The 24,412-nt window shown below is 39.6% G+C and overlaps 1 protein-coding gene across 1 annotated transcript; it reads right to left on the reverse strand.

The window, feature by feature from the left end:
• Positions 1-12,853: 12,853 nt before the first annotated feature.
• Positions 12,854-15,550, reverse strand: LOC138909466 (uncharacterized). The gene is made up of 2 exons (XM_070200664.1): positions 15,202-15,550; positions 12,854-12,879 (listed from the first exon to the last, which is right to left on the reverse strand). Exons 1-2 carry the CDS (start codon positions 15,548-15,550, stop codon positions 12,854-12,856), a joined length of 375 nt encoding a protein of 124 aa, XP_070056765.1.
• Between the last annotated feature and the right edge of the window lie 8,862 nt (positions 15,551-24,412).

The raw sequence follows: 24,412 nt of genomic DNA on the forward strand, positions 1-24,412 counted from the left end.
ACCTTAACTTCAAATGGCGCTTGGGTTTGAATCACAACTGGCGTGAGGGTGACCAGAGATGTTTTAGGAGAGTTTCCCTCTCGAATGAGTCCGATGGACCCCTCTTGATCCCATTCTTTGTCAGTTTCTATCACATTCACTCCCTCATTTCTGTGATCCGGGAGAGGGTTGTTACGAACATTTGGTGCAGCTTACTTTGCTCTAACAAAGAGCTTGTTCATTTGTTCTTCTTCAAGTGTTGGCCTTACCTTTGCGGCCTCTGATCTCCAACGAGTAGCATACTCGTGGAAGCTTTCTGTCGCCTTCTTCTTGAGGTTTTGAATGTAGAAAACATCTGGTGCATTTTCTATTTTGAACTTGAATCTATCCATGAAATCTGATGCCATACTCACCCAACTAACCCACTTCTTTGGGTTATGACTGATATACGAAGACAAGGCGTCTCCTGTAAGGCTTCGCATGAACAGTTTCATGCGGATTTGTTCATTCTTGCCCACTCCTACAAGCTTGTCGCAATATGTTCTCAGATACACCTTCGGATCACCAGTACCATCGAACATTTCGATCTTGGGAGGTTTGTAACCCTCCGGTAGTTCTACATCCGGCTGAATACATAGGTCCTGATAGTTTAGACCTTCAACGCCTTTACCACCTTCAACACTCTGAACCCTACCAGTGAGCTTCTTGAGTTCTTCTGCCATGTTTTTAATGAGCAGGTCCTTCTCAGTCGATTCAGGTATGTATAGGGTTTGCTGCGGGGGTGTGGGGTAAGATTTCCACATATATCGGATTACTTTAATGGATTCCTGGAACTTGGGTTATGGGTGGTCATTGGTCGAGTTTTGGGGATCGGGAGTACGTTGTGGTACATTTTGGGGAGTGTGATAATTAGTGGTTTGTATGTATTGGGTTGAATGATGGTGGTGTTGGTAAGGGGTTGGTACTGGTGGCGGGTTAAGGTTGTGGGGAGGTGCGGGATACTGGTGTGGTGCAGGAGGATTTGGTGGTGGGTTCTGGTTTTGTGTGTTTTGCTGTGGTATTTGGTTCTGGGTAGTCGGGTTTCTCTGGTTGATGTCTGGAACATTGAGAGTAAGGGAGAGGTTTGCCAAATTTTGGACTTGCTCAAGCTCGCCCTCTAGTTCCAGGATTTTCTGCTCCAAACGTAAGACCAACTCATTTTGTCCCGGAGTACTTCGACCATCTAAAGTTTCAACGTTTTACGCCATAGTAGCATTGTCTTTCGGAATGGGAATAATCAAAAAGAAAAGAAAAGGTAAAAGGTAATCAAGCTAGTAAGGTGAGATAAAATAGTGTTCGCAATATTTAAACATGTTTCAAAATGTCATGCAATAATTTGTGTCCTAATTTGGGGACCTCATTATGCCTGAGGTAGGCCTAAGCGACATATAGACTTAGAGAAAATTGATGCCAACATTCGGTACATTTCATTAATGCATAAATGAGTCAAAACAAACTTTTACCAAATCGACAATAATAATAAACTTACTAATAGTATTTAGCCTTATTACATCAAAATCTAAATGTAAGCAAGAAAGCAGTAAAGAACATCATCTCTTAGTCTACTTGGTCCCTGAAGGACCTTCTCCATGCTTGGCTCTTTTGACCCCGTCAATCAGGTTCCCCAGATCGCGCATATCCAACAGTAAGTAAGATTTTGCTAGATGTCCTCCTTTACCGCCATCCATGCCTTGGCAATCCGAGAGTCTTTTTCTAATCTTACCCTCTAGCTCCATCAATCCTTGTTCCAAGTATTCCAATCTTTCTATTGACTTAGTGGCAATCTCCTTCCATTCCCTTATTACCTCCATGTTCACTTTGTGTTGTTCCAGATGTTTAGCTTCAGACTCGAACACTCTTTTGTGTAGCCTCTTATACTTAACATGTGCCTCAACCACTTTATCTATGATCATGTCCTGCATATTTTCACCTGGCTTGATGTCCCCTGCTATGTCGTCTTCCAGCCATGATAGTTAGTAGTACATATGGCCGACGTGATACCTGTCTGTCTCAATGGTTTCTCCTTCCACAATGATATTTTGGTTCCACATGTGTTGCGCCTCGAAATTAAATGGAATGACATCTCCTTTGAAATTTACCTTTTATTGGACCATGTTGGAAATCCGAGGTATGACTTATTTCCTCCCAGCTTGTCGCATCACCCTTATAGGAGCATAAGGATAGATGCCTCGCAACCCGATCAGTACCAAATGAGTATTCCCCCTTGACCTGATAATGAACTCACTACTAGAAAACTATTCAAACATCCAATGCACTTGCTCGCCTATCAGATTACTGAAGAAACACACCTAACTTACAGCATTTCCAAGTTGTGCAAACCTGTCAGGAATAAACGTCATATTCTTTGGGTGATGGTTGGATATGTAGTCATTCAGTGGCCTTCGCAGAACCTCTTGATGGTACTCTCCTCTCTGAAAGTTTTCCATCAGCTAATGCCATCCATCAAGTTCCTGGCGACCATGGCTAAGAGAGTATGAATCCTTCCCCCTTTCATTGGAAGTATCAACAGCCCCAAGAAGCAGACGAAGAATACATAAACCCAGCGGTGCACCCATCCCAATGAAGTAATGGCTAGTTCATCATGGTGAAGACGATACGACTTGCTATGCCCATAAAGCTCGTAAAGAAATTCAAAAGGGATGTATGATTTCTTTAGACATAGCAGTTCATCATTCTCTTTAAAATCCAACATTTTCAGAAAATCGCGGGGAGTGCGATTCTCTGGTACCAGTAATCCCGAACTATCCCATGGTAACTTGGCGAAGCCTCCTATTTCTTCTAGGAGAGGAGCCATTTCAATATTGCCAAATCAGAAAACAGCTCTTTTCTCATCCCAGAACATGGTAGCGGCCTCAATCAATTCCCTATTTGGTTGAATGTTTAGCAAGGATGGCAAGTCACCAAGTACTCTTCTCACATGAGTTTTGTCGCAAGGTGCAAGGTCTTTCCACCAGTCAAGTAGCAAAGGTGGGATGTTTTGGACCATACCGAACCTGGGGATTTCATGCTTCATTTTCTGCAAACAAACTAAGGTTAGCCCTTTCCCCCTCCAGATTTGACTACTTACGCAATAGTGTTCAGCATGTTGGCACATATTCTCCAAGTAATGCACATAATATGATAGTGTCTATTGGAATTATGGAAATCCCGTTGGACTTTGGACAATCTTCATCTTAGAGGGTTGTTACATTAATAATGCTCCAATCCGTACTAGGTTTAGCATGATGCATGTACATTTCAAGTTGGAGTACGATTTCTAGAATGGTCTAAACTGGTACTCCCAAGTGGACAACTTGAGAGGGAAAGGCACGAGACCGTCGATTGCACCGATGATCGACTAGTCTACCGAAAATAAGCCTTTCCGATTTAAAAAGGAAGATTTTCAGGAAAGCGTCGAGACTCATCAAGCGCCGCTATGATGATAATTGGTACGAGTGGAGTATGATGTAGTGCATGCTTTACGCAGAAATAATAACACATTGCCAAATATTTACATGTTGAATGTGCGTAAAAATAGTAAATAAAGGAAAAGACAAAAGAGAGAAATTAGTTTAACTCATGAAAATATGCGAGAACATAATTAAATGAAGCAAATAGGGAGATAGGGACGGGAGTGACATGATATAGCAGTTTTAAACAAGATGAAAGCAACAGAGGGAAATATGTGCATGTCACAGCAAATAAAAGAAAATAAGGGAGGGGATATGCATGTCATAGTAATTTAAACTATTAATGGAAAGGATACACATGCCATAGCAAATAAAAGGAAATAAGGGGAGGGAATATGCATGTCATAGCAATTTAAGCAAATAAGGAAAAGGATATACATGTCCTCAAATAATCCACATAAGTCAACTTCGTTATGGTAAGAGCCTAAGTATAAACCCTACCAGAGTCACCATGCTGTCGCGCCCCGTTTTCTCGTGAAAGCGGGTTTCGACGTGTGACAATTCTTTTAAATGAGTGTTAAAAGAGAATAGTCTCCACCTAATGATTTTTAAGGTGCGTTAGGCAATCTATTTGTAAATAACTCTGTTTGACTAGTCAACGCCACCAAATATCGGGTAAGGGCTCAAATTACCTCAAAGATAAGGTGTTAGGCACTCTTTGAGGTCCACAACTGTGGTTCCCGACCGAATTTTACACTATGTGGATTATATGATTAAATGAGGAGAGCATATAAGTAAAGAAAAATATAAAAGTTGAAAGTCCTATTATAACGTAAACCAGTGTAAGGAAAAATATCATTAAACTATATGAATAATTGATACAAGTTTTAAAGATCATAAAGACTACAACTGCGTTGGTCTATGACTAAGTGTGAACAACAAGCATAAAAAGGAAGGGGGTCCTAAGTTTTTTAGCCTAAAAGATCATCCCGTGCGACATAAATAATACTTTGCAACTCCTTTAGGGTAGGGGTTGCTCATATTATTCAGTGGGCACAAACTATCATCTCCTTCTACCCAATTACTATGTTAAAGTTGTTACTTAAAGGCGTTCTAATACAATTCTAGGTCGCATCCTATGCGTGCACTATCCGTCCCATGCCTATGGTCCAGGAGGCTTTGGACCTATTATTTAGGTGGTTTTAGAATTTAATTAGGTTGCTCAAAATGATAAAACTAATCGCACATTCAAAACAGGTAGGATTGCACATAATAGCAATGAGGGGATCATGTTAGCCTCCAGCATAGCAACAAAGGCACGCAAACAGATTTCAGATTATGCAGTGAGGAGTCGTGAGCAATTTTAGAATCAAGATGTATGAAGGTCGTTTAAAACATATAGGCATGGCTTCTATGTGACCACATGGCTTAATAAATCTCGTGGGCAGTGCTGCTACTTAGATTATCGAAATTACAGATTATTAGTTTTATTAAAACCTATAGACATGACCTCTAGATGGTTCGCGCCTGAGGCAGTGAAGCCATTGGAAAACTCAGAATCACTCATTTTGATGCTATTGGCATGCTTTATAAGAGAGTAGCAATATCATATAGGCAGGTCCTCTAGTAGTTGATATTTGGACGCAGATTCGCCATGCTTATTCCTATATACATGTTGTCTAGGCGGGCAGTGTGACAAGAACAACAAAACAACAATTTGATTAATAAATTAAAGCCCAATAGACATGGTATCTAGATGAGTTTCGATGGAAGTAGATCCTAACTACTTAACACGATCCTATAGACATGTTATCTAACAATCTCACAGCAATAGCACAAGTTGAGCAAATAATCAATGATATTTGAATCCTATATGCATGTTATCTAGTATTGTATAGAAATAAATCATATGAACAAGTGAAATATTTATATTTTTATAGACATGTTTCTGATGTTAGCAGGTAACGCATTTAGGTTCCTATAGGCATACTTTCTATCAGTGTACAGAAAGTAGAGCATGTCAAATAAAGTAACAAGTAAAGCAAGTAAACCCTATGGGCATATTTTCTACCCATTCATGTGAGAATTAAAGTGCCCTATCCCCATTTTTCACTAATTTCCCCATCTGTTTTGTTTATAAATTATTACAGCCCCAAAATAATGAATACCAGTGTAAATAATACATACTGAAAGACTACAGGATCAATAAAAAGAGCAGGCCCAAAAGAGAAATAACCCAGCACTGCCTGGGCCTTCAACAAGTTTACTTTTTACACAAATAGTAGACCTAAATCCAAACACACCTCAAACGGGAGAGTGTATCAATTGCACAACTCGGGGACACACATGAACTCATACCAGGCCTAAATGGAGGACCCATGTACACACTCAACCACATGAGTTATAGCGTTGAAATTTAATGAACAAAGGAGAGATCGAAATTTCAAACCCTAGTTGAGTCCAGTGGCCATGAATTTGGTCGAAAATACAAGAATCGTTCGTTGTAGAGTATATATAGATGAAATATCGGCTGTATCTTCACAAAATTAGAGCCAAATCAGACTTGTCTTGAAAGGTGGTATTTACCAAAGTTAGGTAAATACTAAGTAACACGATGAACACGTGAGTAGTAGCAGAATAAGGCAAGAGAATCACGAAGGGATTCCATATTGGGACTGGATTCGGAGAGGATCTAGAGATACAGCGGCTAGGGTTCGTAAAGAAAGAGAGGAGAATGGAGAGAGTAGAGGCGACTTAAGTGTGGAAAATGGGATTAGGGTTAGAAGGGAGGGATATATAGAAAGGGGTTAGTTTATTAGGGGTCGTTGATCATTTGAGATCAACGGCCAAGTTAGAAAGGGGAGCGGGGCGTCGTTTAGACGGGTCACGATCGGGTTGGTCTCATGGGTCGTTTGGATTGGGCTGGGGTGTTGGGCTAATGATTTGGGCCAGATTTGGTCCGAAATTAGCCCTATATTGGGACTATAAATTAAATATACAAAATTATTCTTTTTTAAATAATTTATAAAATAAATTAATAAACAATAAAAATATCACTTATACAGTAAAATAATTTAAAATACTAGCTTAATATTATAAAAATATAAAAATGCTATTTTAGTATAAATAATATAATTATGTATAGAATATAGGCCATTATTGTAAAATTGTGTAAAATATCTTTAAAATACAAATATAATTATATAAGACAAAGTAAAATATTACAAAGTATATATATAGATACAAATAATAAATTTGGATGATTAATTCATCCTAAAATAGTTTAAATATAAAATTAGTAAGTAATCAAGTAATTTAAATACAAGAAAATCAATTTTTAAAGCTCTAAAAATTGTGGAACATAATAGGAAATACTTGTATAACTCTTGTAAATTACGTAATGATGTAAAATTCCATTTGAAAGTATATATACGTATTTGAAAAATATGAGGGAGAAAACTCAAAAATTCATTTTATAAAATTCATTTTATGAAATGTTAGACAAAACCCCCCTAAATTTTACTTTGGAATCATCAATCAAATGCCAAAAAAAAAGCTGAATTCATGAAATATAATCAAAACCGAATATAGAAAACTTACCCCAATCCATGCGGGGAAAGTTGCCTCCAAAATCGCCCAAATCCGAGCTCCCCAACTCAAAATATGACCAAATGAACAAACCCTCGATATTATATGTTTCTGCCCAGCTATTTTGCCTCGTTTCTTGTGCCAACTAATCCCGAAACTCACTTTTGATGCCTCCAATAGATTTCTCGTAAACTTTCAGCCAAGTTAGGATTTTGAATCACTCCATTTGACCTTATAATGAAGGAGATATGTTGGTTTCAATATTTGGGAATAGTACATATTTTTTAATAAGAATTCAGTGGCAATTGCATAATTAATCTGACAAATCTAGCAACCCAATTCTTAGTAAAATGACCATAAATTCCTCACACGATGTCGAAACTTGATGATTTCATGTTCTATGATTCCAAAATTACAATACAGATCAAATGCTTCAATGAAAACAGAAATTGGAACTCATTTGCTTAATGTGGTACCATTTATGCTTGAAGGAACGACGCCGAAACATGAAACACGAGCGCAACACAATTCAAACCTATCCGAAACTCACCCGAGCCCTTCGGGACCCCGTACGAACATACAAAAAAGTCCCATAATATAATACAGATTTACTCGAGGCCGTAAATTACGCATAACAACATCAAAACCACGAATCGCACCTCAAATCAAACTTGAAGAACTTTTGAACTTTCAACTTTCAAAACTCGCGCCGAACCATATCAAATCAACTCGGAATGAATTCATTTTTTGCGCACAAGTCCCAAATAATATAATTGAGCTCTTCCGATTCCTGGAACCACAATCCTAACATGATATCATAAACATCAACTCCCGGCCAAACTTATGAACATTCCAAATCTTCAAATTATAAACTTTCGTCAATTAGTGCCGAAACCTTCTAGAAATATCCAAATACAAATCCGGGAAGATGACCCAGTCCAAAATCACCATCCAGACCTAATAGAATCATAAAAACTTCTATCCGAAGTCAAATACTAAAAAGTCAAACTTGGTCAACTCTTCCAACTTAAAGCTTCCTAGTTGAGAATCAGTCTTCCAAATCAATTCTGAATTACCTGAAAACCAAAAGCTACGATTCACACAAGTTATAATACATCATACAAAGCTACTCCAGACTTCAAATGGCTGAACATAATGCAAATGCTCAAAACAACCAGTCGGGTCGTTACATTTACCTTACAAGACATACCAATCTCAATCTCATTATGTTCGACTTCATCGGCCCATTATTGCCGACTCACACCATTGTTTGCATGCATCACCTCTAACCATTCTCCTAATTTTTCTTTCCCTGCTTCCACTTTGTTTCTTTTACTGTGGCAGGTTTATGTAAAACCTTCACTGGTGAATTTAATGCTGATTTTGCTCGATCCCTATCACTATTAGTCAAAGCTTGTTTGCTGAAACCCACTGCTTTATTCGTTGCCTTCTCCACGAATTTATGAGCCTAAACCATTGCCTGAGCAGCTGGTATCCCCTTCCTACCCATGGTTGGCACACGCTAAGCTAACATGAGCCTAGAGAGAGAAACATTATTTCTTTAAATTTTAACCTTTTATTTGCATGAATAATTGAGTATATTTGATTTGATATTTTTGACTAAATTAGTATCACACATCCCTTACCGAGCTCAACTAAGCACCAATTCTGCGGTGCATAGTCATCGCATATAGGTGCAAGTTTGTTAGGCTCGCGATGCATTGGTATCATGACCCAAAATCCCACTAGGTCATGATGGCACCTAACCCAACCCGCTATGTAAGCCCAACTGTATAAGCCACTGCTATCATAAAAAATCAACAAAGATACTAAATAAAATGGCCAAAAGAGTCTAATACAACTATTCCAAGGACTGGTAGTACAAGTCACGAGTGACTATGAATAGGATTACAACTTCAGTTTGAGAAAAGATGCATCATCTGTTTGAAATTTACATAAATAGAAATATAAACCCTAAGCTACCGCGAACAATTAGTAGCTAGTATCAGGATTGCTAATACGTCTTTGATGCTAGGTCTACGAACTCCGTAGCTGGCCCTCGCCGAATATCTGCACGCAAGGTGTAAAAGTGTAGTATGAGTACAATCGACCCCATTTACTCAGTAGGTATCTTGACTAACCTCGGTGAAGTAGTGGCGAGGTTTTTAAGTCAAATAATACTCACTAATATAACCTGTTCAGTTAGATTTTTAATAGAAACAATACTAGAAATAACACAGAGGAGTGCAAGAACAAATATACGAAGCAGTAAATGATTACTAAAAGAATTCACGATCAGGTTCCTCAATATCACAACCAACCCTTTTCTTAAAGCGTTAACCACCAAACAACACAGTAAACCCACGAATCTTCATAGTATGAGGAATGTGTTCATGACATCAAGTCAAATGGCACGGCAACACCCTTCTTGCATTTATCTCATCCTTACTAAATATATGGATGGACGTTAAATCAATTGGCACGACAATACCCTTCGTGCTTAATCTCATCCTCATTAAGCATATATATAACAATACACATCAGGTAAAAGAAATGCCAATAACAGTAATAGAAAAGTGGAAAGTACACGAATAGCAATAACAAACAAGGCAGAGTATATGGACAATGGTAACAGACAAGGTGGGAGGCACAGAAGTAATGATAGCAATTGAGAAAGGAGGACATAGATTTCACTAACTAGCAAGGTAGAAGGTTTAGATGAAAGCGCAACAAACGAGAGAAGGCATATATGTAAATATAACAAACAAGAAGGAAAACCGAATCTTGACAAAATAAACTGATAGAAGGCGTGGATAGAACAATAACAATTTAGGTAGAAGGCAAAGGCGGGACAACAACAACAACAACAACAAGTCACGTACAAAGCATAGGTGCAACAATGACAACTCAGAACAAAGACATAAATTCATGCACAAAGGAAAGATATTACAATATAATGCATGTCTCTCGTACTCACTTGCACAGAAACACCCTTCGTTCTATTAACTCTCATCCTCATATTATAATATAAAAGCAATTACACGGCATCACCATTCATGTTTTTACTCTCTTTCACACATAATAATGTAAAACAATGGCACGATATTATCTTTCGTGCGTAATAATGTATATTAAATGGCACAACATCACCCTTTGTGATTTACACTCTTTCTCACATGATAATGTATATGCAATGGCACAACATCACCCTTCGTGCTTTTACTCTCTTCCTCTCATGATAATGTTTATGCAATGGACCGACATCACCCTTTGTGCTTTACACTCTTCCTCACCAAGCACATGTATATCAACGACAAGCAAGGTAGGTATGGATAATATCAAGAAGAGTGGTTAAGCAAATACACCACGTGAACATCAATCACATCTCTTGCATCAATAAATAATTCAATAAATCTCAAGAACTTTATTGTTCAAGTATCTCGATAAAGCTAAAATATTCTTTTCAACATAAGTATGGAACCCAAGTACTTCTGAATTATGGTCATAGACATGTATTTGTGAGTAGGTATAGTGATGATCGAATTTAGCACATCAACAATTTCCCAAAGACTCCGTCAAATCTAATCAAGTTATAATAAGTTGAATCATGGTTTCTAGCATTTAAATTCATATTCATATTATTATAGAAGTCAAGTAAAACATGTGGCAAGAAATTTACATATTCCAATAAGGCACAAAGAAACATCTAATCTACCCCCGAGCATGTATAACCCTGGCACACGTATATACGCTCGTCACCACGCATCTACATCACCCCCGCATGTAGCAAACAATATCATTTTATTAGAAAAAAAAATTCCAAAAAAGCTAGGCAAAACACTTATCTCAAACAAGCCAAATCGATACACTAGAAGCGCCATCCTGCACAAATCTTACTCCGAACAACTTGAAGCTAGCCAAAAGTAACTAAAAACATCAAATAATGCCTTACGAATCGAACCCAAACGATAAAGGCCGAATCTGTAATCAAATACTCAAAGTCAACCGGGCCTCGCACCTTGGAATTCAATAAAACTCATAAATTCTAACAACTCATTCGAATACGAGTCCAACCATATAAATTTTATTCAATTCTGACATTAAATCTATGTTCAAAACTCAATTATTCACTTTACAAAAGTTTAGACAAACCCCAATTTCTTTTTTGATTCACTAAATTAATGCCAAAATCGAAGATGAAATCACGTAATATACTCAAAACCGAGTCAAAAATACTTACCCAATCCAAATCGTGAAAATCCCTCCAAAATCGCCCAAATCCGATCTCTATAACACAAAATATTATAAAATAACCAAAACCTTCGAAATAGTTTATAACACTGCTCAGTTAAGCCCTTCGCGATTGTGGGACCAGCTTCGTGATCACGAAACACAAAACAAAACTGCCTCGAAGACACCATATGCGAACGCGGTCTCAGGAACACAATCGCGATTCATATCTACACAGACCCTCGCTAACGCGGAGACCTCATGCGAACGCGAAGGTCAACCCACCATGACCTTCCCAGCCTAGCTCAACATTACGCGAACATGTAGTCCTAGACGCGGACGCGAAGGCTTAAAGACCCCAACCATCGCGAACGTGAACATGCCAACATGAACGCGAAGAATACCAGCTCTCATAACACTATGCAATCGCGGCTATATCTTCGCGATCACCTACAGAAACCAGCAATACCAACAAGAGACAAAATGGTCCGAAACAACTCTGAAACGCGTCCGAGTCCATCGGGACCTCATCCGAACATACCAATAAATTTTAAAACGTAACACAGACCTACTCGAGGCTTCAAATCACAAATAATAATATCAAAACTAGGAATCGTTGATCAAGATCAATCTCTTAAGTTCATAAATTTCAAATTTGAAACCAAGTGTGTTATTTAAGCCTAACCAATCCGGAATCCAACCAAAATTTGCACACAAGTCCCAAATGACAAAAATAACATATTTCAACTTTCGGAACAACAATCTGAACTCTATAACATCGAAGTCAACTCCCGGTCAAACTTATAAACTTTTCAAACCTTCAAATTGCCAAATTTTGCCAATTAGAGCCAAAACCTTTTAGAAACATCCAAAGCAAATTCGGGTATACGCCCAAGCCTAAAATCACCGTCCGGACCTAACGGGACCATAAAACTTCGATCCGAGGTCAAATACACAAAAGTCAAACTCGATCAACTCTTTCAACTTGAAGCTTCCTAGTTGAGAATCGTTCTTTCAAATAAATCCCGAACCACTCAAAAACCAAAACCGACGACACATGCAAGTTGTAATATACTATAGGAGGCTACTCATGACCTCAAACCACCAAACTGAATACAAAAGCTTAAAACGATTGGTCGGGCCGTTACATTCTCCCGCACTTAAACATACGTTCATCCTGAAATGTGCCAAGAGTCGTTCCAAAATTGTCGCTTAGTTGAATGAACTCATCATATCCATACCCATGAGTGATCCCATGCCGCCTCGATCTATATAAGTCCATTCAGTTCTTAATCAGAGGGGACAATTTTCACATTGAAGGATGAATCTTCATAGAATTGAACCTCTTTAACGCATTTGCTTAAAATTGCTTATATTTCAAGGAAGTGGGACATTGAAATCAGATTAAACCTAAAAACATGACCTAAATACAATAACATCGTAGTTTGGTGGACCATTATCTTTGTCTCATTCTGAATACTAGAATCATGCAATTTCTTGGAAATGTTTTCCCAATTCTGTCACTAATTTATTCCATATGCAACTTGCTTGAACCAAATATATATTATGCGTAAACACGCCTTTCTTTTGGAGATTCTTGACTTGCTCTAGTCAATGTTTGCTGCCTTCGATGCTAAAAAGGAAGAAACAAAGAAAAAGTTTAATATTGACAAAAAGCTAATGGAACATATTGAGACTAAGTGTGGCTTTGCTTTCTAGGAAAACCAATTCTCTTCCAATACGATAGAGTTGGAAAGGTGGGGAAGACTAATATTCCGGTCTCAACTTCAAGGTTTTTATATAAGTTTATTTACTATTGTTACTGCAGGGTTGGAGCTAGCATTTAAATTACTGGTTCGGTCGTATCCAGTAACTTTGATTTAAGTTATTTAATTTTCTTGAGAAATTTATTGAATATGTACAAATTATTAATATAGAATCCAATAGCTTAAGAAAACTAGAATGCCGAACCCATAAGCATCAATTCCTGGCTCCACCTATGTGTTATTGTCATTATAAAGTAACATCTATAAGTACAACAATAATAATAACAATAACAACAACATGTCTACCGTAGTCCCACAAGTGGAGTCTGGGGAGGATAGTGAATATATATCCTTACCCCTAACTTATACAGGTAGAGAAATTATTTCCGATAGACCATCGGCTCAAAGTTAACAACATATATAAGTAACATGATGAATAGATAAACATAAAATTTAAATATAAATTACACATTAAAGGAAGTACCAAAGGAAAAACTCTAATAAATTATGCAGACAAAAAGATATGAAATGCTGAGCTAAACCACAAAAAGATCCTCGCCCGGGCCAAGAGGTCAAAATTCGAGTTAGAGTATTATGGTTCAAACTTTAAATAACATAATTTTTTGGCTACTAGCCTCAAGGTACGCACGATGTAAGTTCCTAAGGATGATCATTAATATTGATAATATATAACTAACTTAGTCAAGAAAAAAAAATCTCATAAAAATCCTCAATCATTAGTTAATAATTCAACTTAAAATTTGTTCTGATTTTATAATGTCATAATTTCAATTTCACAAGTTATAATGCTTTCTTTTTAATTTGAGCAAGAACACATAACCCTCGAAAACCTATATAGTATTGAATGATAGTATCTAACACATATAAGTATGCAACTAACAATTTGCGAACGTCAAATGAATACAAAATCAAAATGCAATAAAAATCACAAAAACACTCAAAAAGGATACTAAAGCAAGCTAGTGAAGGAAAGGAGTTCGAATATAATATAAAAATCTATTATAGTGCATATATAAAGTTCAAAGTTAGCATGAAGGACTTTATATGATTATTATACATTCATCAAATAAGAACATAATTTACGGAAGGTTAAATTTTAATTAATTTTAAAATTCTAAATATAAGGACTTTCAAAGACAAAGATATTAATAAATAAAATTTCAGTTAAACTTAAGATATTATAGAATAAATATTTAGAAAAATAATATTAAGGAATTATAGTTATTTTGCGATGAAACTTTTATGCTCAAAGAATCCTTTTCTACATGTCTTCTTGACAAGTAAAAGCTAACGTTTAGCCTTAAACGTTTTCTAATTTTAGTACCAATTATACTTATGTTACCTACTTCAATTAGGAAAGAATTTATGTAAGGTAAATCTTAAGTGATTTTAAAATTCTAAATATTAAGGATCTTTAAATTTATTTAAGACACAGAAAGATTTAATAACCAAACTTTAATTGATTTTAAAATCCTAATACTAGAAAACTAATTTAAAATTTTGTTCTATGTAAAATATATTTTAAATGGTAAAAAAGACAAAACACATTTCGTTAAAGGTTTTCATGCCTTTAATATAGTATAGATATAGCAACAACAATAACAACGACGACCTAGTAAAATTTCACTAGTGGGGTCTGGGGAGGGTAGTGTGTACGCAGACCTTACCCCTACCCCGAGGGAGTAGAGAGGTTGTTTCCGAAAGACCCTCGGCTCAAGAATACAAAAAGACAAAAAGACAAAAAGAGACAATATTAGTACCACCCCATAAATCATAAGAAAAGTTACAACATGGAAACAAGAAGATAGATGCAAAGCAAAAGCGATAGCCAGTAAAGAGATCCGACACTATGAGAAATGAAAGAGTAGTAAGACACAACATTTCCACTTACGACAAAAACCCTACCAGACTAGCTTCACAAAGGTACGAAGAAAGTAAAGACTCAACTACCTCCTAGCCTACAACCCTAATCCTTGACATCAATGGGCGCAACACCCAACTTCACCCAAATATCATCATTCCTAATCTTATCCATCCTAGTTTGCCCGCACATCCACCTCAACATCCTCATTTCTGTTACTTTCATCTTCTGGATATGCGAGTTCTTAACAGGACAACACTTATCCCCATACAACATGGCTGGTCTACCACTGCTTTATAAAACTTACCTTTGAGTATTGGTGGCACTCTCTTGTCACACAGGATTCTAGATGTTAACCTCCACTTCATCCACCCCACTCCAATACGGTGTGTGACATCCTCGTCGATCTCTTCTCCCTCCTGGATAACTAACCCAAGGTACTTGAAAATGCCTATACTTGGGACGACCTGTGATCCAAGCCTCACATCCACGCCCATCTCCATCGGCTTAGCGCTGAACTTACACTCCAGGTACTCCGTCTTCATCCTGCTCAGCTTGAAACTCTTAGACTCAAGAACTTGTGTCCAAACCTCCAGCTTCTCGTTAATGCCAGATCGTGACTCATCAATCAGAATTATGTCATCAGCGAATAGCATACATCATGGCACCTCCCCTTGAATATGGTGTGTTAAAGCGTCCATCACCAGGGCAAACAAGAACGGACTGAGCGCAGAACCTTGGTGTAACCCCATAACAACTAAAAAATCGTCATAGCCGCCTCCTACTATCCTAACCTGAGTCTTAACCCCATCATACATGTCCTTAATTGCCCTAATATAGGTAATCGGCACACCTTTCGCCTCCAAGCAACTTCAGAGAACTTCTCTATGAACCTTGTCATACGCTTTCTCTAGGTATAAATATATATTATTATGGGATTTATCCTTTTAAAAGAGTTCAGCCCGCAAAATCACTATGCAAAAGAAAATCATAAGCCAAAAAGTATCTAAGAAAATAAGGAAGAAAATTTTAATTTAAAAGGAAGAGCTATTTTCATTTTTTGTGCAAATATTTCCTTTTATGAAGCTATGATATTGTTAATGCTTTTCATGCACGAACTATGCTAATTTGAAAATAAAATGAAATTATGTCATGTCTAAAGACTAGACAACTAAACGAATAAATAAAGAGTGATCATGTATACAGGTGAACTCGGGTTAGCACACACCCTGAGTTCCCGGTTAGTCAAACGAGGTAGGAAGTATGAATGTATGGGATAGAGACCGAATCTGAGAACTCCTTGAATCGAGGTCGGGACTGGGTGCTCGCCACCCGGCCTGACAAGACAACTCCACCCCCCGAGCCCGGAATGAGCTCCAAGATCTCGGAAAGCACTACGAATGGTTGCACACGACTAACAGAGTACCGTGATACTTGCACCCAATCGGATATCACGGCGCGGATCTCGCTCGATGTTGGTAGTGTATCAGTGATTGACGTACAAGGATGATATTTACCTTTTTTAGAATTGTACTAGGGGTAAAACTCCCCTACTATATAGAGAGGGAGTTTCTTATTCAATAGACATATTATAACACGCATATCAAGGCAACACAAAGTAAATTCTCTACTTTCTAGCTATTGAAAGTTTCTTATTTTAATCATACTTCTTCATACATATTTTGGCTTCGAATCAAGGGTCCGGTCGAAGGCAAAATTACTATTAAGCTTAAATCCGAGCCCGAATTCAATGTCACGCCTCGTTTGGTTATTTATTTTATCTTTAATTCGTTTATCGGACATTCTTGATTACTTGTGTTGAAACAATCCACATGTCTATAAAATGACGTACAAATTTAATTATTATCCATTTTAAGGGTAAACAGTTTGACGGCTTGGTGCCCACCGTGGGGCTAAGGATAATAGTGGTAGTTTGATACAAATCTCCATAACACACTCTATTTTACACTTGTTCTTTAAGGTCTGAGTTGCAGGTCAGTTTAAAAATGTTGAATTCACATTCTGCGCACTTGAACGTTGAGGCTAAGTCTGGCCATCATAGCTAAAACAACAATCTGGTGCCTAGCAATGAGGTGCCCCTGCTGATCCCAACGGATTCCCAGTTGCAGACCTAATCAATGCTAACTCGCAGGTGGCCATCGATGCCAACCTGCCTACCGACCCCGAGAATAACACTCGCGGAGGGGTCTAACCGACGGCTCGAGGAGCGCCTGAAAGCGAAGGCGACGGGGTCAGTCTAAATTGATCTTCGAAATGTTGCAGCCTCAACATGCGGTAATAGCGCAACTGCAAAAAAAAAGCCACGCCCCTAGAAGAGTTGAGCCCGAACCATTCCGAGAAAATACCCGAAGAAATGAGCAGATCACCGAGAGGCTGGGTGAAGATGCGTCTAGGTCGGCCCCGAAGTATTGAAAATGCTTGAAGCATTAACGAAATGGGTGGAATCGGGTGAGAAGAAAATTGAGGCAAACAACAAGAAGGTGGAGACATATAATTCCCGGGTCGATCAAGTTCCAAAGCTCCCCCGATATTGAAAGGCCCGGACTCCAAGAAATTTGCCCAAAAGCCTTTTTCTCCGAGCGCGACACCAAAGCCAATCCTGAAGAGGTTTCGTATGCCTGATATTCTGAAATATAATAGAACCACAAATTTGAATGAGCATGTGACCTCCTACACATGCGACATCAAAGGTATTGACTTGTAAGATGACAAAAATCGAGTTAGTGTTATTAAAGAAGTTCGGGGAGACACTGTCAAAAGGAGCATTGATACCACAACTTGCCCCCAAATTACATTGATTTGTTCGTTGTGCTCGCAGAGCTTTTGTAAAGGCTCATGTTAGGGCCATCAAGGTCGAAACCAGAAAATCGAACATTTTCAAGGTTAAGCAAAGAGACAACGACATGCTCAAGGAGTTCATGTCAAGGTTTTAAATGGAACAGATGGACTTGCCTCTAGTTGCGGACGATTGGCCCGTTTAGGCATTCACTCAAGGACTTAACCCTCGAAGCTCCTTGTCTTCACAGCAGCTGAAAGAAAATTTGGTAGAGTACCCGACGGTAACTTGGGCCGACGTCCAAAACAAGAACAAGTCAAGAAGTAGAGTCGAGGACAACCAACTCGGAGCCCCTTCTGGGGTCGTTTATCCCATCAGAACTGACGACAGGCCTAAGAGAGTCGTCGATCATAAATCAAGGTCGGTCCGAGATCGATATCAACCATACAGTGCAGATCGAAGGGGAAGGGGACCCGGGCATAACCCCATGAGGAACGAGGAGAGAAGCAACTGTGGGATCAATAGCAGAGATCGGATGAGAAAGAATGGTTTTGACAGGCCACTCGGGGGAAGGGAGGCACCAAGATTAGCAGAATACAACTTCAACATTGATGCAGCCAACATCGTATCGGTCATCAGGCGTATCAAGGAAACCAAGTGGCCTCAACCATTGCAGTCTGATCCTACCTAGAGAGATCCTAACCTGATGTGAAAGTATCACGACATTCACAGCCACAGGACCGAGGACTGCCGACAATTGAGAGAGGAAGTTGCCCGGTTATTTAATAATGGGTACCTTTGAGAATTTCTGAGTGATCGAGCCAAAAACCACTTTAGGAACAAGGACTCCAACAAATAAACCGAACAAGAAGAACCCTAGCACATCATCAACATGATCATTGGAGGGGTCGATATCCCCCAAGGACTGATGATAAAGCGCACTAAAGTATCCATCACGAGGGAAAAGTGCACCCGAGATTACATCCCAGAGGGAACCATTTCATTTAGCGACGAGGATGTCAAGGGCATCATACAACCTCATAATGATGCACTGGTGATATTTGTACTTATCAACAAATCTCGAGTTAAACGTGTGTTGATTAATCCAGGCAGTTCGGCCAACATCATCGGATTGAGAGTCGTAGAGCAGCTGGGGTTACAAGATCAAATAGTGCCGGCGGTCCGGGTGTTGAACGAATTTAACATAGCATGCGAAACTACTAAAGAAGAAATAACATAGGATCTAAGGGGACATGAGGTATAATGCCAGTGAATACTGCCGGGACGATTCAATATACAAAATTCTACGTGATCGAAGGGGACATGAGGTATAATGCCTTATTTGGAAAGCCATAGGATCACAACATGAGGGCAGTACCCTCAACATTACATCGGGAACTGAAGTTCCCTACGCCGGGAGGAAATAAGACGGTCTACAGAGAGTAATCGGCCACAAAAGAAATGTTCACAGTCGAGGAGGTGATCCAGTTCCCGTGGTCTCGACATCAAAGAACATAGAGCCGACCAAGAAGGAAGAAATTAAACCGATACCGGTTCCGATCGAACCAGAAGAGTGATGAGTAGGCGAGGAGGATGATTATGGAGTTCCTAGTTCATTCATTGCTCTTGATGATTCTGATGCCACAAAATCGACGATCGAGGAGCTGGCACAAGTCATATTGATCTAACACTTACCCGATCGGAAGGTATACCTAGGCACGAGGCTAACTCTCGAGCTCAGAAAAAAACTCATTGAATTTCTTATAGCTAACATAGATTATTTCACTTGGTCCCATCTTGAAATGACCGGGATCCCACCGGAGGTAACCACTCATAAGCTGAGTTTGGACTCAAAGTTCCATCCGGTTAAGCAGAAAAGGAGACCACAGTTCGAGGTCAAGCACACATTCATCAAGGACGAGGTATCTAAACTTCTTAAAATAGGATCCATTCGGGAAGTTAGGTACCCTGAAAGGTTAGCCAACGTAGTGGTAGTACCTAAGAAAGGAAATAAGCTAAGAATGTGTGTGGATTATAAAGATCTGAATAAGGCATGCATTAAGGATTCTTTTCCTTTGCCTAATATCGATCGGATGATCGACGCAACGGTCAGGCATGAGATACTCGATTTTCTTGATGCATATTCCATATAGAACCAAATTTGGATGGACCAGAGTGATCAATAAAAAACTTCTTTTATCACTAAACTCAGCACCTATTGTTATAGCGTAATGCCATTCGGGTTAAACAACGGCGATTCCACATATCAATGCCTATTAAACCGGATGTTCGAATAATATATAGGAGAATCAATGCAAGTTTATATTGACGACATGTTGGTCAATTCCCGGCGTGCAGAGGACCATTTAAAACATTTGCAGGAAACCTACAACATATTGAAGAGATACAATATGAAGCTGAACCCGAAAAAGTGCGCATTCGGGGTCAGACTTGGAAAATTCCTCGGGTTCATGGTATCCAATCGAGGGATCAAAATCAATCCCGAAAAAATCAGTGCCATAGAGGACATCACTGTGGTGGACAACGTCAAGGCCGTTCAGAGGGTGACCAGGCGAATAGCCTCCCTAGGCATGTTCATATCGAGGTCCGCGAAAAAAAGTTATCGGTTCTTATCACTATTGAAGAAGAAAAATAACTTTTCCTGGATACTAGAATGCCAAAAAGCTTTGGAATAACTCAAACGGTACCACTCGAGTCCCTCCCTATGCCACACCCCGAAGGTGGGTGGATAAACAATTGTATATTTACTTGGCGGTTTCTGAGGTAGCGGTAAGTAGAGTCTTAGTCCGGGAGGAGGAACGTATGTAATTCCCTATTTACTATGTTAGTAGAACTCTAGGTGAGGTCGAAACAAGATATCCTCACATGGAAAAATTGGCGCTCGCTTTGATAAGAGTCTCCAAAAAATTACAACCATACTTTCAATGTCACCCCATATGTGTCGTAACCTCTTACCCACAGAGGAACATCATGCACAAGTCTGAGCTCTCGGGACGACTGGTCAAATGGGTCGTCGAAATCAGTGGGTATGATATCGAGTATCAACCTCAAACCGCCATAAAATCTCAAATTTTGGTCGACGCCGGCATTAGAGCCCGAAGTCAAAAGAGAATTAGTGTTAGCCTCGGGGACTACCTCAGGAATTTGGACCCTTTTTATAGACGATGCCTCAAATGCAAAGGGGTCCGGGCTCGGCATTGTGCTGAAACCTCCTACGGGGAATGTCGTTAGGCAGTCTAGTAGAACTGTCAAATGGACTAACAATGAGGCCAAGTATGAGGCCATGATTGCACGTCTCAAATTGGCTAAAAGCCTTGGGGTCAAGGTGGTCGAAACTAAGTGCGATTACCTCATCGTGGTAAATCAAGTCAATGGGATGTTTGAAGTGAAAGAGGAACGAAAGCGAAGGTATTTAGAAAAGTTACAGGTAACGCTGCATCAATTCCAGGAATGGACCCTACAGTACGTGCCCCGAAATTAGAACAACGAGGTTGATGCTCTGGCTAACTTTGGTACATCGGTTGATGATGATGAATTTAGTTCGGGAATAGTCGTATAACTCATGAAGTCAGTGATAGAAGAAGGCCACGCTGAAGTAAACTCAACGAGTTTAACTTGGGATTGGAGTAACAAGTACATAGACTACTTGAAAACTGGGAAATTGCCCTCGAATCCCAAAGAATCGAGAGCCCTGTGTACCAAGGCTGCCAGATTTAGCTTGGTCGAAGGGACATTATTCAGGAGAACGTTCGATGGCCCGTAATCCAGATGCTTGGGGCCAAGATATACCGAGTATGCCTTGATAGAAATTCACGAAGGCACTTGCGGAAACCATTCGAGGGCAGAATCTGTGTTTAGGAAATTAATCAGGGTCGGCTATTATTAGACCGCAATGGATAAGGACGCGAAGGACTTCGTACGAAAATGTAACGACTACCATAGAAACGCACCGATGATCCATCACCTGGAGAGCTACTACACTCGGTCCTGTCCCTGTGGCCGTTCATGAAATGGGGAATGGACATCGTCAGTCCCCTACCATGGGCACCCAGTAAAGCTCAATTCATACTATTCATGACTGATTATTTTTCTAAATGGGTCGAGGCTCAAGCATTCAAAAAGGTCCGGTAGAAAGAATTCATTGACTTCATTTAGGACCACATGATATGCTAATTTGGGATACCGTCCGAAGTCGTGTGCGATAATGGGAAATAATTCATCGGCATCAAGGTAAATAAATGTTTTGAGGATCACAAGATTAAGAAAATACTATCAACACCTTACTGTTAGGGCTCCAATTCTTTGAGCTTGACTTGACAAAGAGAGGATTGTCATGGGGCAGCAAGAGTGTTGCCAAGCTAACGTGCACGAGTAGCACCAAGTCAAAAAGGGAAACGAGCAAGTGATGGCCAAGGCTTTGAGGGAGGCAAGGCAGCTTGACAAGGGCATGAAAATGAGATGTGGACTGAGGGTGACACTTGATCATGGCAAAGGAATCAAGGCATGAGCCACTGATTCCAAGGCAAGTCAAAACAATAAAGTGGGCAAAGGCAGGCTAAGTGTAATGAAGGCATGCGCGCGGGGCAAACTTGTCATGACACTGGGGCACGGCAAAGGGCCATGTGCGTGGGCAATGGAATGGTCTAAAAATGGCTGCAATGCACCTGAGAACAAGGCATTGGCATCTGATTCAAGTCAAGTCATGCACAAGGGCAGCAAGCCATAGATTGACTAAGTCAAAGGCGGTTACACGACACATGTTGTGCACATGGGCAGTAGTTGGCTTTTGCTAAAAGATGGCACATTTTATTAGCATATTTTTGGGCTATGTTTCTATTATTATTAGCATGATCTGCATGATCCTAGTAGTTGGGGGGATGTCAACTACACTAGGCTAAAATAGTGGGTTATGTGCGACAAGTGTCTAAGCCTAAATGCGACAAGTGTAAGGCAAAGGAGTTGTCTCGTGTATTATAAATGGGCAGCATCCTTATGCTTGTTGAAAGAAAAGAAAACGCGTAGAGTGCATGTTTGGAGTTAGGAAAGAGTTCCTAAGTGTTTGTAAGAAAATACGAGGGTCAAAAGTGATCTTCTTTTGTACACGACTGTACTTTGAGTTTGTGTTTCTTTGTATGCTCGAGTTTAATACAAAGTTAGAAAAAGAGTTTCATGTATATTGCGCCTTGTGTTCACATTTTATTTTTGTTTCCTTTACTAAATTTCGTTGCCTAAATCAGTCCTAAAGTTACTACTTGAAAGCTGCCTAATAATATTCTAAGTCCAAAGTAGTTGTAATTTTGGTTGAGTGTGGTGAAAAAACTGAAGTCAAGTGGTGGACTTGGCTGCTGCACAGGCTGGTTTTGATGGACAAAAACTACGCCTGTGACAACTGGTATCAAGGCAGAGCAGGTTCATGATGGAGACACGACGAGCAGTGGCAGATTTTGTGGTCTTGTTCGAGAACATGGCCGGTGGTAACACCGAACTGCGGGAAAGGCTAATGAAATTGGAGGCATTGATTGGGGATGTCCCTGAAGGTGATGAATTTAAGACTCTCATGACAAGTCTTGTCTACATTGATTCAGAATTGGCAAGGCTAAGTCAAGAGAATGCGGATCTAAAAAGTGAGACAGTGGTGTTGCGACATGTTATGGGCAAGGATGCTCCTTAACGTGGTGCTGATCATCTCGAGGTTAAAATTCCTAAACCTAAGGCATTTGGTGGTGCAAGGAGTGCACGTGAAGTGGAGAATTTTCTTTGGGATATGGAGCAGTACTTTCATGCTATTTGTGTGCAAGACGAGAAGAAGAAAGTAACCTTGACTAATATGTATTGGAGTGAAGATGCTAAGTTATGGTAGCGCACTCGTGTGGCTGAAGATAAAAGTTTGGACATTCCAAACATTGAGTCGTAGGAGCGGCTTAGAAAGGAGTTGAAGGATCAATTCCTTCTTAGCAGTACGTCTTGGAAATGTAGGGACAAATTGAAAAGGTTGAGGCAAACTGGATCAGTGAGAGCATATGTCAAAGAGTTCACTTATTTGATGTTGAGTATAAGCAATATGTCGGAAGAAGATAAATTGCACAACTTCATGAGCGAGCTGCAACAATGGGCACAATTGGAGTTGCGTAGGCAGAATATTCAAAACCTCGCAAGTGTCCTGGCTGCAGCTGATGCATTGGGTGATTTTTACTTAGGTGAAAAGACTTCTTCTTCAAAGTCAAACGACGGAAAGAAGGACAAGGAAAATGAGTGGAAGAAATGTGAAATAACAATGCTAATGAAGATAAGGGGAAGGTAAAGCAAGAGGCTGGAAATTCAAAGAGCAAGGAGAAGGGCGGCAAGTTCAGCGGTTATTTCATTTGTGATGGGCCATATCGAGCAAGGGATTTTCCAAAGAAGTAAGTGTTGAATGCAATGACTGATGCGGAAAAGATGGCTGCATTGGAGGGAATAACCAGTGATAAACAAACGGCCGGTGTCAATGCAATTGTGTCTGATGAGAGATGAGGCCACGGGGCGTTGCTTGTCAACCACTTAGGACTCATAAATTGAGTAATCGACGAGGACATCGATTTTCAAAGGGTGTGGGTGGTTTGTTAGGGATCCGATTCTTTGAGCTTGACTTGAAAACGAGAGCATTGTCATGGGGCAGCAAGAGTGTTGCCAAGCTAAGGTGCACGAGTAGCACCAAGTCAAA

Source organism: Nicotiana tomentosiformis, chromosome 4 (genome assembly GCF_000390325.3).
Source record: "Nicotiana tomentosiformis chromosome 4, ASM39032v3, whole genome shotgun sequence".
Lineage (NCBI taxonomy): Eukaryota > Viridiplantae > Streptophyta > Magnoliopsida > Solanales > Solanaceae > Nicotiana > Nicotiana tomentosiformis.

Coding starts and splice junctions, on each gene's coding strand:
- LOC138909466 (XM_070200664.1), bottom strand. CDS start 15,550: ATGCTATTCGCTGATGACATAATTCTGATTGATGAGTCACGATCTGGC. Junction 12,880..15,201: donor AGTGCCACCAATACTCAAAG/GTAAGTTTTATA, acceptor CTTCCTTTTTAG/CATCGAAGGCAGCAAACATT.